Consider the following 19473-nt stretch of genomic DNA (forward strand, 5'->3'; position numbering starts at 1 on the left):
AGTTGTTGCAGATCATTAGTAGAATAGTGGCATGGTCCATTTGCGTCAGTGAGTTAAAAGATACAGGAACACGCGGGGTACTGAGAGGCTAATATGGTGAGGAAGGTATATTCCAGTGAAAGATGGAAGCAATTTCAGGTCATTTTAATGTGGAAAATGTAAGAGTTTGCTCTTTTTTTTTTTTTTTTTTACAAGCCTTTGGTAGCTTTCTCTCTGATTCAACAGTACGTGGATTACAGCAAGCTGTCTGGCAATCTTTTGGTGAAGTAAAACAGGGAAAAAAGCTGAAAAAAAAGAAAGGACCCTAAAGCTTAATTTTCAGTTAATTGGCTTGTATTCAAAATGTATGCAGTATGTTGGTAATTTATAACGTTCTGGCTATTCACATTGTAATATGGATACTGAATTAGAATGTATTACTTCATAAATTGCAGTTCAGTTCTGTTGTTGTATAATTTAACTTTGAACCATGTATATTTTGAGTCTTATTAAAAATAAATGCGAATTAGGATTCCATGCCTTTGTCTTTTTAAGGTGTCATGGAAAAACTTGGGCTTGGTCCAGAGGTCCTTCTACAGGAGAATCCCAGACTCATCTATGCTAGACTTACTGGATTTGGCCAGACAGGAAAATACGCCAAGTCTGCAGGTCATGACATCAATTATTTGGCTTTATCAGGTATGCTGTAAAATTTCCTGTCAAAAAAGGTTTTTCCCCCCCCTTAAGTCAAGACTCAAAAATTTATTGAAAGGTTATTTGCAGATAGCTCAAATTGCCTGAGGTGCAGTCTGATGAAACAGCTGAGCAGATCTGAAGCATCTCTGATAGTGAAAGGAGGGTTTCCTTCTCTTTCCCTGTGATTCTCCCTGCTCCTTGCTCTCCAGTCAGCTCTGGCGCTTGCTTAACCTCTCTGTAAGCTCCCTCACAAGTCAAAAACTGTCCAGGAGAAATGAGGATGTTTTTCTGCCAGGTTATTGAGGTGAAACAGTTCATTAAAGGATCCAGCAAACATAAAAAGTCAGCACAAGAAAGGAGGAAACATGGGCTGGACGGGCTGTTCGTTTTGGCAGCAGCAGGGAGCTGTTAGGCTGGATCAGCATGTCTTCTCAGGCTGTACAGTATTTTCCTTCCTTTGTGCTATTTTATCTGAATAAAGTTTTTCTCTTTGAAGAGAGGACTGAAGTTTTTATGCATTTTTGTCTTTCTTCAGGGCCTCACTCCTAGAAAATCTGTATGTTTGTAATCCCGAAAGGGCTGCAGATTATTTTGCGTGTTTGTGAGCAGCTTTTTTTGAGCGAAGAAAAACTAGGCAGCCTAAGCCATTTGAACTCTTGTGCTTTTCTGCTGTAAATATCTCTCCATTGATACCAACCGCAAGGAAAGTAGGCTGAAAATAAAGTGGCAATGCCATGTTTCCTTAAGGTGTTGTAGACAGTATGCTGTTTGTAAGTGTCATGTTTCTACAAGTATGCAGTAACAAACAATAATAAAACTACCCAACTCTGGTGGTAGCAGTCAGTGTGTCATGCATGGCCCCACCTACTGCTGTTCACATTGCTGCTGTCTGTGCTGCTTCTCTGAGCCTGTGAGGGAGGAGAGAAAGTGGCCCAAAACTTCTTGGCTTCCCACTGGATAAAGCATTTCTTTTAGCCCCAGCAAAGGGCCAGAGCAGAGGCACTGCAAATGCGGTGATCCAGTATCACCTACTATGGGGAGTCATTGTGTTGTGGAATTAAGTTTCTTCAGGGATGGGTTCAGTCTTCTCTCATTATGTAAGATTGTCAGAGAATAAAAAAGAGTAAAGAAAGGATGCCTTGTTTGAAACACTTTTGACTTAAAGTCCAGATGATTTCGAAGTATTATGATACTTTTATTTGTTATTAGCACAGGGGAAGAGTCAGTACAGAAACAGTATAGTCCATTGCTACCTTAGATTGTGGTACTTTCTGTTTAAAAAAGAAGTGGTTTTTTCTCTGGAGCCGATTTAATCAGTAGTATTTTGGTTAGTGCTATCTTCCTAAAATTAAATCCTTTTGCTTGAAATCTCACAGGTCAAGTTTTTCTGCCTATTTAAAGGAAATAGGACAAGGCATTTGGGAGGTATCATTCCTCAAAAATGAGATCTCATATCCTGAGTATTTTCCTGATGAGCTTTGGCTTTCTTTAGCTAAAAAATGTCTTGCATTAGAAACTCCAGATATAAGTTAATATATTAATCTGCTGGTGCCTGTGACGACCTTTAGACTGTTAAAAGTGAGGTTTTAGTCCTTGACAGGGCTTTATGCTTGCACTACAGGCTTTGGAAACGTTTTTATACTGTGCACTCAGTTGCTTGTACTTAGGAAGTGCATTAGACCATTAGCTAACTAAACGGTGCATCAGAATAACGCAATTCTCAGGAAATTTTGACCATGTATGCTGCAAGTCTCAGACCTTAGGCTACAGGCATAGAAGAGATATGATCATACTGCAGAGTTTCTTGCTTTCCCAAAGGGATTCGCTATGAGGGAACTACAAAGAGTAGGGTGACAGTAAAGAGGTTTTTCAGGGTGGCAGAGAAATGCTAGCAGATTCAAAGCTCCATCTGAAGTAACATGGCTTAGCCTTTGCTCTATTCTCTTTCATTTCTGCATAATTTCTGGCATAAACATAGGTCCCCTGTGTCTATATTGCATGCAGTCAAAGGTAACCTTTTTGTGTTATTCACCCATTCCTCTTATATGCAACCTTTTTTTTTCCAAAGGTAGTTGAAGAGGGAGGATAGGACTGAAGTGCAGTTGTCAATGTGAAATCCTTTGTTATGATTATTAATTCATGGGTTATGTGCACAGAAGACTGTACATCTGCATTTTTACTTCAAAAGATTCAAAGAAGAAAAATTTCCCAAAGTTGCTTTGAGACATGTTCATAATGCCTATTGAATTCTTACGGGGGAGGTTCTCTGCATGTACAAAGTACTAATATAGAATTATTGTGCAAAAGGTTTTTTTGGATGAAATTTTGTCCCTATGTAGCCAAATTATCAATGGTTTATCTGTGAGACTTTTATTAATCTCTTTAATTAAATGCATCTTCACTAATATGATCTCAGATATTCTATTCTTTTGTGAATTAAAGAGTAACTATTTGCTAAGACACAGCTGAGTAGAGACAGAAAACTTGGTAGAAGTTTGCTTTATCCCTTGTTTACTTGCATAGATTGAAAAGAATGAAACTTTAATTGTAGAAATGTAGAAATGACTGTTTATAATTAATTTTATACTTACGTTTGCTTTGTTTGCTCTACTGTCAGGTGTGCTGTCAAAGCTGGGTAGAAAAGATGAAAATCCTTATGCACCTGTAAATCTTCTGGCTGATTTTGCTGGTGGAGGTGTCATGTGCGCAATGGGCATTGTTACAGCCCTTTATGAACGTACCAAATCTGGTAAAGGGCAGATCATTGATGCAAGTATGGTAAGTTTGGTCTCAAGGAAGGTGGGGTTTCTTAGGTTTGCTTGTTTGGGTTTTTTCCTACTCTAGGTCTGTAAAAGGGAGGAAATTAGAGCTATACATAAGGTTTAAAACAGAACTTGGGAAAGGGAAAGTAAGTAATCTCACAAAATGGCTATTCCTTCACCTACAAGCAGTTCTCACATATGACTGTTGCCATAACATCCTTATGACATGGGACACATACTGCAGCTTTCCCCCTGTGCCATTCCCTATCTTCAGTCTGCCTTCTTCAAAAAATATTAGCTCTATATATTTGATGAGTAAGTTTGCTGTATGGAAATAGAGTGTATAATAAACAATTAACATCATGCATAACAACAAAAATGATGATCCTAATAAAATAAAGAATTGCATTAGCTTTGTCCAAGATAGATCTGCTTATGAATTTGTGACAGGTCATGTCTTATTAGAAGCACTGTTCCCTCAAATAGTTATGCTGCCATGGATTATTGCCAAGAAGTCAATTTCAAACACTTTGCATTAATGTGCCGTAAAATAAATGAAAGGCTAAAGTAGCTTAATAATGAATACTATGGAATGTTTCACTGCAAGGCCACCCACTTACACACAGAGGAAAAATACATATTTACATTTATCCTTGAAACCTGTATTATCTGCAAGTGTTTTTTTTCTCTCTCTCTCTCTTTTTCTGTTTTTCTTTTTAAAGAGCGTTGCAATTAAAATTTGACCTCCCTTCGAGGTGTTGTGATACAGTGAACATTATGCTTTGGACTTAAATATAAATTGAAAAAAAATATATTAATTGAAAAATCCCTTTGTTGAAGAGGTCTTGAAGGTAGGAGAATAGCAAGAGATGTTAGCTATCTTGACTTGAGTAAGTTTTTTGACAAATTCACATGACATTCTCAGAAGCAGGTCACGGCATTATGGTCTAGATGAAAATTCTATGGGATCAGTGCAAAACTGGTCTATTTTTTTACCCTGACAATAGTTATTAGTAGTTGATTGTCAAACTTACCAGCTGGAGTTCCACAGACGTCTGTTGGGTTTTTTTAGTGTTTTCTCCAATAAGCTGAATGGTGGATGAGTGATGGTGTGTAGTAAATTTACGGATGATAAACATGTGGGAAGAACTACAAGTATGTTGGACACTTGGATTAGAATTGAAAGTGACCTTTTCAAATGAGAGAAATGACCTGAAAAAAATTGGCTGAAGTTCATGGAGACCACTGCTCTGTAGTTCTCTTAGGCAGAAACAATTAGCTGCACAGATGCAGTATGAGAACAATTGGCTAAAGTACAATCCCGGGGGTTTGTAGTAGTCACAAGCTGAACATGAGTCAACAATGTCATGCTGTTGTAAAACACACACACACTGTATTAGCATGTATAAACAGGAAATAGAGCCAGCAGAGTTTCTGAAGTAATTCTTCTAATCTATTCAACATTTATAAGGCCTCAGGAAAATACTGTTTCTGATGCTGGCCATCAACTTTCCAAAAAAAAAAAAAAGACCAATTTGAGGAAGTCCGAGAAACACAGCAAAAATGATGTGAGTCTAAAAACAAGACCTACAAAGGAAAAATGAAGGAGTTTGTGTATTTGTGAAGCAAAAACTGTGGAGAATTGTGACAAGACTTCAAATATTTAAAAAGATATTTCTTGTAGCTTGGAGTATTACCTTATATTCACTATTGGTACTTTTAAGTCATTAAAAGAGTTTGTTATGAGAAGAATCAATGTAAGTCCGCTGATGTCCTAATGAGATCTCTGGCTCATTGGGAATGGAATGTGTTGTGGTTTTTTGTGGTGTTTTTTTAAGCCCTCAAAATTTAAGCCTTTCAATTTTTTCTTGTCTCGTTATACTTGTGGAATTTACAGTTCCCTGCTGGTGTTCCTGGTGTCCTGTGAAATGGATGGAATATTGTCCAGTATCACTGGATGGACTTTATCTGGCATTTTGTTATGTTCCTTTCACTTGAACAGACTTTCAGCAAGACAGTTGATGAAGAACATACATGCATCATCAACACCAAAGACGGTTAAATAGACTGGGTTGATGAGCCTGTTTTTATATCTAAGTTTGTTTCATGGAAGTAGATATTTTTAAAAGCACAATACCGCAGCATTTCAGCTGTCATTCCGTTTTAACATTCTTTTTTATTTAATAGGCCTATTACTTAAGTTGTTGTACAGTTTAGGTAGTCTGAGTATGTCTGAATATAGTAGTCTGAATATAACGACATGGTGGAATTTTCTACGGTAGAAGGGGGAAAATGGATTTCCTTTTTTGCAGCTTTGTGTCCTCAGGATTACTTTTATTAAGTTTTCATCTTACTTTATGGTTTGTTTTACTGACCACTTGTTTGTTTTTTCCTTTTATTGCAATGTCTATTTTTCTGGGGTAATCTAAAAAAATTAATTATTTCTTGTCTTTGAGGTTAGTAATTATAGATTGAGATCCAAATTTTTGTGATAGAAAAATTTGTTATTTATCTTTTATTTCTAATTACTATGCTGAAAGCTGAAAAATGGCTTGGGAGCATTCTTATGATCAGTAATATACACATGAGGAACTCCTCTAGTTAGTGAAACTAAACTGATACACAAAGAGAGTAGAGAGGATCAGGCCAAGAGCTAGATTTGCATCACCTGTTCACAGTGTCCAGTGTTATTGTTGCGCTGTGTAAAAAGTAGACACTGGGTCCTGCGTTTTAGCTGTCTACCTGAGAAGAATTAAATGCCTGATCTGAATTGATTCATGTTAGTTGCTGTCTCTTCTCATTGACTCTATAGGGATCATAGGTATCTTACAGTGAGCCTGATAGTTCCTGTGTGCTGAGTAGGATGTGGAGTGGACACCGCGATATGATATGGTTGGCACATCTGCACTCTTGCACCACACTGGAATAGAAGCATGTGAGTCAGGGCCACACTTTAGGTTCACTCCAAAGTCAGACGCAGAGCCTTCTGCTGATGGTAGGCATCTGACCAAGCATGACTCACTCTTTGTGAAAAGACAGCCACAGGAGAGGATGGCGGTAATGATCACTTGCATAATAGTCTCATGGCAAGAGCATTTAGCTGTCTAACAGAAGACTGGGGTTGCAGGTTTTTCTCAGCCTGGAGGTATTCAAAACCAAAACTCCCACATCCTAGAGGCATTCTTCAGTCACGAGGATAAAGGTTAGGTTGGTGTGGATTCATTCTCAGTTTTGTTTGAACTGTTTCACTCTGCAGAAGGAACAGAAGACTTGCGGAGCAGACAGGTCACCCAGCGGGGTGGTGCCTCTGGATTCTTGTCCCTGCTTCAGAGACCTCTGATGCTTTTAGCATGAGGAAGCCCTTAAGTGAAACACATAACTGTTACTGTAATCATTCTGCAATTAGGCTTAAGTGGAGTCTCCCCTGTTGTCCTTTTCATGTTTTAAAAGAAAGTGACCACATTAGTGTGTGTGTGGTGTTATTTGAGCATGCCTTTGGAGGTTTGGTGTAGATGTTAGACACCTTTTTATTTGTCTCTGAATTGCAGTGGGCCTCAGGCAGAAGCTAGCTGTCCAGTTGCCCAGCCAGGGATATTTCTAAAGTCCCTATACCAGTCCAAACCAGGTGTAGTATTTTATTTTAAGTGTTTCCAGGGTAAGTAGCACTGTATGTAGGTATTGTAAGTAGTTCCGTCAGCACCAAAATCTAATTTGCAGTTAAGGCTTATTCTGATATTATCCCCATCTATTATTATCCTTACTTCCAATGCTTTTTGTGTATTTTTTTGTTAATATGAGCAGTGCAAAATCAGATCATTAGTAAAGCGAACACTATTTTGATATCTTTGCAATCATTCTGCGACCATGAAGATGAAGGTACACAGTATTTTCTCACATGAAAGTACTTTAGTTGACTTTAATGTATGACAAGTAGGGCAGAAGTATTCCTGTTCTTGTGGCAGGTACTTGAGAAAGAGGCAAAGTAATACACATTAAATGAAGAAACCTTCGTGACTGCATACTTCGAAGATTTCCATGTTTTAAATTCTTGCTTGGAAAGGTAGAAACTAATAGATCTTTCCACATGAAAATTCAGTAGCTTTTTATTTCAGTAAAATCTCTGTGCTTTTCTCTATAGACAATATTAGGTTAATTTTACACAGCTGAAAATGCATGAATCAAAATGATACAGCTCAGGTTTTTCTCTGTTCCACTGGAATGTTTCTGGCCATATATTGTTACTGCCTCATCTTCACTTACAGTTTTTCTAAAGCAGTTGGAAGAAAATGGGTTCTGCTGGTGAGCAAAACTGTAGGATATGATTTTGCCTGGAAAGACTGGTACAAGCTTGATAATTATTGAAAGGCTGAACAAACTGAATTTTCATCTGGTTGTACTCCACATAGCCAAAATTTTAAGGGCAAGTTGGAACAAGATTAATCATGTTTTCTAGTGCTGTATTCATCAGACACTTGCCTATTTAGAGATTACCTTGCTATGTCTATGTACCTACCAGTGATGAGAGTGGGAGAATAATTTTTAACTTAGTGATGAAGATGAGCTTCCCAGTTCCCATGGTATAAGAGAGCTTTAACCTTTGATTTCCTTCCAGTTTTCTTCTAAAAATAGCAGTCTTATTATAATCAGTAAATTCAAAGAAGTTGAGGTTGAGATAAAGATTTGATACTTACAGGGCTGGTATAGGCACCTTGATTTCCAGAGGTTTAGAAGGCTTGACGGCTGTCAGATACTTAATGTTCTATATAGCCAAGAAGCTTGTCCTGTCACCTAAAATTACTTACATTCTTTTTGTGAACTCCTAATGATTATAAACGTGCTAAACGAGGAAACTTTGTGCCTTGAAAGTGCGTTACCATCTGAAGCTGCATTATTACATTTATGTTCCTTCTTATTATCTAATTCTAGATGATTTTACATATGTAATATAAACAGTAATTGAAAATTTTAAGTAATTAAACTGCTTACCTGAGATTTTGTCATTAAAAATCTTAACAAAGGACAGAACTGGTAGGAGTTTTTTGCTGTTTTGTTTTATGTAGAATTAAGGTAACATGCCAACTAATTTATTGAAGCTGTTACTTTTTCCTGTAAATTTTCAAGGTAGAAGGAGTAGCATACCTAAGTTCTTTTCTGTGGAAATCACAAAATTTGGGACTTTGGAACAGACCTCGAGGTGAAAACCTGCTAGATAGTGGTGCGCCTTTTTATGAAACCTACAAGACCTCCGATGGAAAATTCATGGCTGTTGGTGCCATTGAGCCTCAATTCTATGGGCAGTTAATAAAGGGTAAGTAGCTTGGAGAGTTTCACATCAGCAAAGCATGATTGAATGAATTCTTTAATACTTGGTTTTGATTCATGGTATTGGTTATGTTGATTTCTTTGTAAAAGCCAAACACTTCGTGAAACTAATTGGGTAGCAGTGTAGCAGTTTAGTTCACTTTCTTCTAGCAATTGATTTCTTTCTTTTTCATCCCTTCTTCACCTTACCCTCAGAAACTACACTTAAATTACAGGTTTTCTTCTGGAGTTATGGTAATGGTAGTCTGTGATGTGGCTGGACCACTAAACAACTATTTTTGGAAACCACTTTTTTCAAGGGATTGTGAATATGCTTTAAAAAGGAGACCTAATTCTTTGGTATTGCAAATAAAATTTCAAGCAAGTTCAATTATTTGTGCTACAATTTTTTTAAAAAAGAAACTATTTAAATTGTTTCAGAAATGAATATTCATTGGAAGTAGTTCATAATATTTCCTGAAAGAATAGAATTTTTCTAGAAGCAAAGTCAGCTTTATAAATTAATTTCCACTACACAATTTCAGAGTGCTTTTGGTGTCCAGCTATGGTTATAATTTTTATATTTGACTGAAGACTCTTTAAATATGACTATAAAATAGGATTTATCTGTTTGAGAAATTAGAATGAGTCATGCAAAATAATTGTGTGAAGTTAAAACAGAAATTTGCAGGTGCCTCTCTACCTTTGAACTGTTTGTGTGCTTCAAGCTTTTGATCAGATGTGCTCTTAGCTTCTTACTGGTTGTTTAATTTAAAAATAATTTCTTCTGTCATGCTCCTTTGGTAGATTGCTATGCTTTCCATACAGAATTTATGAAAATATAAAAAATTTACAAAAGAATTTGGTATTTATTATCTTTCCATTATTCTGAATATGAAGGATATAAAAAGTTCTCAATCTAATTTTAGTTTTGCTTAATGAGTAGAAGGAATACCAACAGAGGATATACCTAAAGTGGATGTACCCAGTGTTACGTGAACCACTTTTGTACATGCATGACTTACACGTGGGAAATCTTTGCTGAGTGAGGGTGGCAGTGGAGTAGCTCCTTATTCTTGCTCAGTCTCTCCCCACTGATTATTCCTTGAATTGTAACATGGATACCTGTACTGGGTTTGGGTGGGATAGAGTTAATTTTCTTCCTAGTAGCTGGTATGGGGCTGTGTTTTGGATTTGTGCTGAAAACAGTGCTGATAACACAGGGATGTTTTCGTTACTGCTGAGCAGCGCTGACACAAAGTCTAGGCCTTTTCTGCTCCTCACGCTGCCCTGCCAGCGAGTAGGCTGGGGGTGCACAAGAAGTTGGGAGGGGACACGGCTGGGACAGCTGACCCCAACTGGCCAAAGGGATATTCCATACCATGTGATGTCATGCTTGGCAATAAAGGTTGGGGGAAAGGTTGGCGGCGGGGCCACTGCTCGGGGACTGGCTGGGCATTGGTCAGCTGATCGTGAGCAATTGTTTTCATTTGCATCACTTCTCTTTCTTGGGTTTTATTTCCCTCTCTTTGTTATTATTTTTTTCCCGCTTTTCCTTACAAATTTTTTTATTATTATTATTCGTTTGTAATTTTTAAACTGTTTTTATCTCAACCCACAAGTTTCTTTCTCACTCTTCCCCTTCCAGTTCTCCCCCATCCCACTGTGGGGAAGGGGAGTGAGTGAGCGGCTGTGTAGTGCTTAGTTGCCGCCCAGGGTTAAACCATGACAATTCCTCTCAGTTACTGGCAGCTCAGCCCCAATGACCTACGTTGTACTAACAAGAGTGTAGTCAGTGCCAGGGCCTGCACTTCCAGGAGTTTTTGAAATTCAGGAGCATGGTAAGATGAAATGCAGGTATGGGGCTGTAAGGTGGGGTATGCCTTTGGTGAGCAGGATCCCAAGGAGAGATCTTGTCCTGTACACTTTGGCGTTGTTCTCTTGCAGCCTGTGGTGCTCCCAAAGTTCTTACACATCTGTGGCTGTAAATGGCTGCTTCTCAGTGTAGGTTGAGAAGGACTGTGCAATTGCGTAGAATATCCAAATTGGTACATGCTGATACATGAAACGCATAACGCAGGCTCCTGGAGTGACTCAGGGACATGTACAGCATTATGTGCTGCCCCTAGATCAGTTGTCAAGTTTGGAAGAGCCATGTTCTTGGCTGAAGAAGCTGGTACTTTGTCCCTGATTGTCCTGAGAATAACTTGTTTGCGAACTCCAGTTCTAAGCTACTCGATCTTGAAAAAGACAGTCTAGTTGATTATTCTACACTTTGCAGTTCTTTGAAATGTTATTCTCATCCAATCCCTTGAAATTTTTTTGCTTGCAAGAATGGAGTTGGAGAACAAAAATAAATATAAAACTGTATCAAAGTAAAATGTAAGCCCTTGCTCTGGAAGTTAGGGAATTTGGAATTCCAATACATGTCTTCAGTGAGAATGCCTGCCTTAAATACAAAGGAAAGAAGAACAGAATAAAGGTGCTTACTCAAATACCCATATGTTTGGCTTAAAGTGATCAAACACTGGCCTACAGTATTCATGGCTGCAGTATTTTATTTCTCTAGAGACTGAGTTGAATAGCACTTACTTTTAAGCTACAGGAGTGGGATGGAATCTATATTTGTTCAAAAATAAAACAAATTCTGTAATGGAGTCTGGTCTTGTTTGTCACTCTTCTTCTCAGTGAACCTTTGCTGGACACTCCAGCCTTCTTGTGTTGATCATTGCTACAGGGCAAGGCTTAGGCTTTTCTCTCTCAACCAGCCAGCCAGCTTATCTAGAAAGAAGCCTCTGATTGATGAATCCAGTGGTCAGGCAATATAACATAATCACTGACTGATCTCTGTATTATTTAGATAACTCTTTACTGACGAAAATGTGAAAATTCTGTTTTCCTCTTAGTGGTTTCTCAGAAATTTAGAGCATAAAGTTGGAGCAGCAACTATGAATTCATCTGCTTATATTGGGGCACCCACATTAGACAACTTTATTTTCATGTTTGAAAGTATTCCTCATGTTTACAATGCACAGAAGTGGCTTCATTTTAACATATGAAGTTTCAAAAATAGTTATTCCAGCAATAAAGAACTGGTGTATCCGTTTGTAAGTAGACAACAACTGCAATCGCAGCTGTGCCTGTGTTTCAGTCTGTTTCTGTCATATTTAAAAAATCCAACATACAGACTACAGCCTTCTAAGGAAATTTTGCTTTTTGCCTTTAATTGTATCACAATCTTAGCTCATTTACAGCCAATAATTTTTCTTTGTTTATTTTGTAAAAGTGTGTTGTTTAAAGTATCAGACCAAACTCAAGGTTTTTTCACAATATTGCATTTAAAATAAGTGGTCTTTCTTCATTGTATTTTAGGTGCATATTATGAATTGCTCAGATTTTCACATAGGAAAAATTTATGCCCTTCAGTAGTTATGGTTGCAAGCTTTCTGAAGCAATAGCGTACTAAATTAGAACAGCAGATCCTTCTTGTGGCTTAGGGATTTTTTCCTTTCTGGGATATCTGTTGCAGAAATTAAATTCAGAATTTAAGCCTTTGAATGTTATAGGGAAGAAAAAGCTGCTTGTGAGAATTGTATTGCTCTTTCACAAACTGGAGGAGCTTTGACTTAGGCTGAGTCGTCTGTTCCAGACATTAATTCCCTGCTTTGAAGTAGTTTTAAAATGGTATGTTCCAGTTACAGTTTCCATAATTTTATTTCATAATTTTTTTCCCATAATTCTGGTCAGTTCTGCTGGTGAACAATTTGGTGCTGTTCCAGGTAAAATATATTTGAAAGCCACTTTATGTCTCTCTGTCCATATTCAGAGAGTAGGTTACTTTTGCCACTCCTATATAATGAAAACACAAGGATATGGGTGTTGCAGATGTAAGAGTTGGAGATTTAAAGATTGCGGAATTGAGAAAGGAACATGATTTCTGAACCATTTGTCACTGCTTGCAGAATTCTGGTTAGCTGAAGTGAAACTGATTTCCTTTTGGTTTTGGTTCACTTCAGTGTTTCCCTACAAAATTAGGAACCCAGTGCTGGACCAGAGTGCGGTTAATGACATGGCAAGGAAAGTTCTTCAAGGGTCTGTGGAGGGAAACTAACTAACTTTAGGAAAATACAGCATCTTATTTTGAGAAGATTGTGGCTTTGTAGGTCATGCTCAGTAGGGAAAATTAAATTTCTGCTTACCACAAATTTATGAATTTAAAAAAAAAAGGTTATATGAGAAACTGAAGCGATATAAAAGAGATATGGTAAATAATTGCTGTAGTAGCTGTAGTATTAGGATTTGTATTCTGGGCTCACTATAGACTATTTGCTGCTAACAAACATGCTGTAATCCTTTTGCTTATATTAATTTTATTACTACAAAAGTCAGCCAATAAATAACTAAAATGCCTTTGCATCTTATGAAAAATCTGATGTAAGAAACATGTGCGACTAGTGTTAAGTCTCAATGTTTTGACAGAAAGAGACAGAATGTCTTCCAGCTGACCTGTAAATTGCTTCTGCAGGTTTCTCTTGATTTTTAGCAATATGTGCTTAGTATTGCTGTATCCAGGCTACAAGAAGCATGCAGAACACAGTAGATTTTATATATCAGGTGAGAGTAAAGGTTTGGTTCTGTGTTATCATGTGGTGTAAACTCGGTTACATAAGATGAACTTAGTATTAACTTACATTGATGTGAAAAGCACTAACAGTCACTAAAGTTCTGAACATGTATTTGATAGTACTCCTTTCATACTACTTTGATACTCCTACATTGTGTGACTTCTATTTAAAAAGAAGGGAAAAAAATTAGGAAGCACTTGAAAAACCTAGTTTACATCATTATGACGGATTTCCACAGGGCTCTCCATTTTGTGATTGTAAAGTATTGTGTACTGTATTAAAAATCTGCTAATGTGCTGAATTCAATATGATGTTGTTATTAAGACATGCAAAGTGGACAAACAGTTTCCTCATTACATGTTAGACACGCTCAGTTACACATAATGTTAAGTTTTATTTGAATTTACTTATCATGATAAGCCTTAAACATTGTACAAATACTGTAGAGGGCTAGGTTCTTGCTGCACCAAAACATTTGCAATTGTGGTAATTAAATATGTAAACTTAGAGTACAGCTATGGATGCATTTGCAGCCATGCTCTGGTAGTACTCTGGGCCTGTTCAACCTTTTGCTGAACTGTTGCTTTCTAAAAAATTATTTTAGTTTCAAAAACTTTGAGCAGAGAAAAAGCTTTACATAGTTACTTTAATGAAAATTCAGTACTGTCTTGGAATGTTTTAAAGTTCAGTTCCCCCTCAGAGTGAGAATGAATTATATTTAGAGAGAGAGCGAGCAATGGCATACACCAATGGCTGTGGTTTGGGCCAAAATTAAGGATTCCCATACTAGATAGTTCCATTCGATCATGTTGTGGCAACATAATTTCAGGATTACTGTCCTATGAGCGTACAATTTTGAAAAGAAAATCAGCAAGTTAAAACAAGAAAATCCTGAACAAAGCTCTGCTAGGGATCCTAAATAATCTTTTAAAATAGTATGGCTGAAATACTGTATGAAACAGTTTATTTCCAACATACCAAAGCAACTTCGCTGATTTATCTCATGAATTTTACTGTCTTCTCTCTCTTGAAATAGGTTGCTAATTTTACTGCAGTTTGTCTAAGAAGTTCTGTAGAAATAGAGATTTCAGTTTGTTGCATTAATAAATGATGTGCAGATACATGTCAATAAAGCTATAGCATTTAAAGGAGACTTAAAGCTATATCATTATAAGGAGATTTAATTCTTCGTTTTTCAAAAGTTGTTATTTCAAAGCTGTACTAGGGTAGGTTACTGGGTTTTTCTAAACAAAAATCCCTAGATCAAAATTGAACAAAAAAACTTGGAAACAAGTTGTGATTGCTTTCCCAGATATTCTGTGTAAAAGATAATTTGGTTTTGATTATGTTGGGTGAAATCTGTCATCCTGTGGTATCCCAAACAATTCTCTGCTGTGTAATTGTTTCCTTGTTGACTCAGTCACTCCTGCTGTGATTTTGTTCGTCTGTACCACAAATGGTTAGCACAAGCTGGAAAATGAGAAGCTGTAGTGCTTAAATGCTGCCGGTTCATGCTATTTAAAGTTGAAGTCTTCAGTGGTCGACGGAAAATGATCATGTAATATTAAATTCCAGGTTCTGCATATTGTTCTGTTTTGCTAGAGCATGTACAGTTAGGTTCAGCCAACTTTCCATCTGGCACGATCTTCAAATATAATTGTGTAATGGGATAATGGTAGAGCTCTGTTCATGTTGGTCTGGCTGCTAGAACCCAAAGCATAATTAATAAGCAAATAAATACTTGAGAAACAATGTTTCCAATAGACACGATTTCATCTCAGATAGTGTGTTGTTACTTAGCTTTACTTATTGTGGAAGTTAAATTTGCCTCACCTCCTAGTTCTTGAGTAAACTATGTAGCACTGTTCATCTTTAGTGTTATACTTTGAAGATTAATAATCAAATTAATTTTGAAAGCATTGTTGGCTTCTATTTAATTACAGATGTTCCACCAGTATGAGTAATCTTCAGCTGATCTTTTTTTAGGCTAATATGAATGGTTATGAAGACTAGATTTTAAGTTTAGTGATTTAAGGTGCACGTGACTTGGTAACTTGATAAGGACTGATGTTTATCTTGTAGTAATACTTATCCTGATACCCATAGGAATCTCTAATAGGATGTGAAAACGCTTATTCTGTCTTTGACTGTGTTGATTTTCTTCTAAACATGAACAGCTGCAAGGCTGTATTTCTGAGTCTGGAGATTGGCAATTTCTCTGTGTTTTCCTTTGCCGTACCAAAGTAAGATTTCAAAGCATGTATTCATTCTCAAAGCTACTGCTTAAGAATCTGGCGATCAACAGTGAAATTCTTAAATACTATGATAACTTGGGGGAGCCTATGAGCCCCAAGAAGTGCATGTAGTAGAGATTATGAGCGGAAAGAACTTAAGAGCAGAAGAATGGACGTTATCTTCCTTTCTTCTCCCCTGTATGTTCCAGTAGCTATATGTCTACCCCTCTCAATGATAAGGAAGCTATAGAAATAGAAGATACAGGAAGTTTTTTCTGCCTATCTACAGCTGAAGATTAGAGGAGTTCTGTGTAAATTCTACCTGCAACAGGCATCTCGTAGCCAAGCCTGTTAACAGTTGCAAGTCATGCAATCTGATACCAAGTATCTAAACATGAAAGAATGCTCAAAATTAAATGTTTGCAGAACTCAGCATTTTCTCTGCCTTTTACACAGAGCTGTTGTTTTCTAAGCAGCTCCCTTTTTTTTGTTGTTTCTGAAGCATTATGATGATAGTTGTTCTCTAGCCTTTCTAATGTCTCAGATTAACTTCTTTCATAGCCCTGCTTTTTCTGAATTTTTCCTGCTATGTCCATGCTCCTGAATTTCAAGATGTGACTGTTTGGACAGCCTTCAATATACCACTTCTGATTTCTATTTGATATCATAGACTCTGTTTGTACCTCTGTTTGTATCTCCATTTTGAAAGTGTGATTTAATTGCCTTTTCTCTTTCTTGTTTCTTACCTCCTTTTTGAGATAAACCCTACAAGAAGTGGTAACAATTCTTGGATCTCCTTGAAGTAGGAGAATGGAAGGGTAGGGAGTGCAGAGAGCAGAATCCGTGCGAACAGAAACAGAGATGGGAAACTGGCTGCACAGGAGAGATGTAAACTCCCCAGTGAGAGGGAAGGTGGTGCTCGGTTGAGGGAAGGACCTAGGACCTGCCTAGTTCAGGATATTTTCAGTACAAAGCCTGTGTGTCCATCTTCTGCTCTTGTGCCTCAGAAGGATGTGTGTATTGCATACCTAGGTGGTCCATGCGACTGATCTTCTGGGAAGCAGAGTTCTTAAGCAGTTAGTGAGTGTAAGGGCTATGGGTTTCACTTTTCCAAAAGAGCAGCAGTGGAGAGTTGGAGCCTACGAGGTCTGCTGAAGAGGGGAGAGCAGCAAACACTGCTGGAGTCCTTTTGGACCGAGGGAGTCGAGAAGCAGGTCGGTTAGCCTGCAGGCACCTGCAGCTGAGCTACTTCATGCACAGCGAGCCTGGGTATATCCATCCATGCTGTCTTCTCATCTCTGGCATAGAAATAACCCGATCGTGTTGGACACACTGTAGCCTGCTGAATGTCCAGCTCTGGCAGATGTACTGGCTTCTATGAGATAAGTATATTGCTGTAGTCCAAGACCCATTCACCAGACTTTTGTGTTGCTACTGCCAGGTGGAGAATACAATACCTGATACAGATGTTCTCAGGACGAAATGTTATCTCTAGGCAGCTGCTGCTCTTACAAAGTGCTTATACAAATGAGTGTTTATTATATGTACTTACTTAAAAGGCTGTAGCTGTTGTGGTTTAGTCTAATTGCAAGTAATAGAACATTTTATTCTTCTGCTCCCTCTCCCTCAATCATAGATACCATAATAAAGTTTGAAGTGACTTTTTGTTAGCATGTTCTGCTGCGTTGGACTGCCTGCAAAATACTAGCTTCTTGAGGAACATACTTAGTTGTGGGCAGCACTTTAATTTGTGTAAGCTATACTACAGTTAAACTTCGCTTTTCTCCTTTCAGGTCTTGGGCTAGATTCAGATAAACTTCCCAATCAGTTGAGTTTCTCCGACTGGCCCAAAATGAAGAAAAAATTTGCATCCATATTTGCACAGAAGACACAAGCTGAGTGGTGCAACATATTTGATGGTACTGATGCCTGTGTGACCCCTGTTTTATCCTTTGATGATGTTGCCTCACATCAGCATAACAAACAAAGAAGTTCTTTTATCAAAAATGATCAGGAAGAGATAAGTCCTAGACCTGCTCCTCTTCTATCAAGGACCCCTGCTGTTCCATCGTTTAAAAGAGATCCTTTTATAGGAGAACACACAGAAGAGATACTTCTAGAGTACGGCTTTACTAAGCAAGAGATTACTAAACTTTATTCTGATAAAGTAATAGAATTCAATAAACCAAAAGCTAATTTATAATCTCTAACTATGCAGATCAGACAAATTTCAGGCTGATACAGTATGTTTTTATGCATTAAAATTGAATTGTATGACAAATGTTTGCATGATACAGCTTTGAAAGAATTTTTTAATAAATTATTGCAGTTTTAAATTTAATTGAAAACAGTGGGAATTATGTACTTGTGTACCCAGATGGTCTGCAGTCTAGAATGATACCAAAATTGTGTTCTGAAGATCTACACGGTTTGAAAAGTAAGCAGCTGTAAATCCTCAAAATATTTCTTTAAATATCATATCCTGTGAAATGTTTGTTTCTTTTAATTCTTAGTTACACTGTTGCTTTGCAATATATGTTGTAATTACATAAAGGCAATACTTTTCATAAAATATCGATATATTCTTCCTAAACAAGTGATTGTGTTGTTTACTCATAGATTAGAAGGGATTTTTTTTATCTATCTTATCATATTAATTCATTTGTCTTATCGAGCCAAAGCAGTGATCGAAATAATGCTGTTTTCTTATGTGCTGCTGTAGAGTTATGATCATAAAATAATTCTATTTAATAGCCTGACTACATTTTCCTAATGCAGTCTCCTGATTATATTACATTTGGAATTTCAGTTTGCCTAGAAAATCACTTCAGAACGAAATTTGTTATTTTAAAATAGCTGCCAAGTATTAATTCTTTCCTCTCTTTTTGGAAAAATGGTAGGCAACTTAGCTGCACAAGTTTTAAACAATGGTTATCCATGGTGGTTTTAATTTCCTTCAAAATTAAACCATCATTTGAAAGTCTCCTTCAAGGCAAAAAAAAAAATGCTTTTAAAAAGAATTAGTTATATGGCCTTAATACAGTTTTCTTTAGTCTGACATGTCAGGAATTATGATATAAGGGGTTGGGTTTTTGATAATTTTGTCAGAGTGTTTACCTTGCTGAAGATTAGTTTGTTGCTTACAAAGACTTCCAAAGCTGAGATATACTTTAGCTCATTTTATCTGTATCATGCCAAAATGTCAGCATTATTACTACAAAAAAACCTTCTACATTGTACTACATAAACACCTGCCTGGAAGCAAGAATTATCTAGTAGGTCCTGACAAATTAGATAAACAATCAGCAAAAGCATCTTAAGTTTCCAGCTGATAATGACTCTAATGTAAATTACTGAACATTACACACCTTTACAGTAAGATTTGGTAATTTGGCTAGTCCCAGATGCATCCAGTCGTGTTGGAGAACAATAAATGTTGTCCAGTGTAATCCCCAGTGCACCTAAGTTTTGAACCCCAAAATCACTGAAGTAAATTTAAAAACTCATGTTAACATCTGGGATTTACCTCAGGGGTCCGTATTGGGACCGGTACTGTTTAATATCTTCACCAATGACACAGACAGTGGGATCGAGTGCACCCTCAGCAAGTTTGCAGATGACACCAAGCTGAGTGGTGTGGTCGACACGCCCGAGGGATGGGATGCCATCCAGAGGGACCTGGACAAGCTGGAGAAGTGGGCCCATGTGAACCTCATGAGGTCCAACAAGGCCAAGTGCAACGTCCTGCACCTGGGTCGGGGCAACCCCCAGTATCAATACAGGCTGGGGGATGAAGGGATTGAGAGCAGCCCTGCCGAGAAGGACTTGGGGGTACTGCTGGGTGAAAAGCTGGACATGAGCCGGCAACGTGCGCTC

The 19473-nt window shown here is 37.5% G+C and overlaps 1 protein-coding gene across 1 annotated transcript; it reads left to right on the plus strand.

Moving 5' to 3' along the window:
* Nucleotides 1-248: 248 nt before the first annotated feature.
* On the plus strand, nt 249-18191 carry AMACR (alpha-methylacyl-CoA racemase). The gene is made up of 4 exons (XM_009285186.2): nt 249-678; nt 3293-3453; nt 8559-8745; nt 17391-18191. Exons 1-4 carry the CDS (start codon nt 540-542, stop codon nt 17798-17800), a joined length of 897 nt encoding a protein of 298 aa, XP_009283461.1. The 5' UTR covers nt 249-539; the 3' UTR covers nt 17801-18191.
* The last annotated feature ends 1282 nt before the right edge of the window (nt 18192-19473 follow it).

The sequence above is a fragment of the Aptenodytes forsteri genome, unplaced genomic scaffold (assembly GCF_000699145.1).
Source record: "Aptenodytes forsteri isolate BGI_AS27 unplaced genomic scaffold, ASM69914v1 Scaffold120, whole genome shotgun sequence".
Taxonomy (NCBI): domain Eukaryota; kingdom Metazoa; phylum Chordata; class Aves; order Sphenisciformes; family Spheniscidae; genus Aptenodytes; species Aptenodytes forsteri.

Bases quoted from the DNA above. Each gene is read 5' to 3' on its own strand.
- AMACR (XM_009285186.2), top strand. From the start codon at position 540: ATGGAAAAACTTGGGCTTGGTCCAGAGGTCCTTCTACAGGAGAATCCC. The intron at 679-3,292 runs GTATGCTGTAAA...CTCTACTGTCAG, and splicing joins CAATTATTTGGCTTTATCAG to GTGTGCTGTCAAAGCTGGGT. The intron at 3,454-8,558 runs GTAAGTTTGGTC...TAAATTTTCAAG, and splicing joins AGATCATTGATGCAAGTATG to GTAGAAGGAGTAGCATACCT.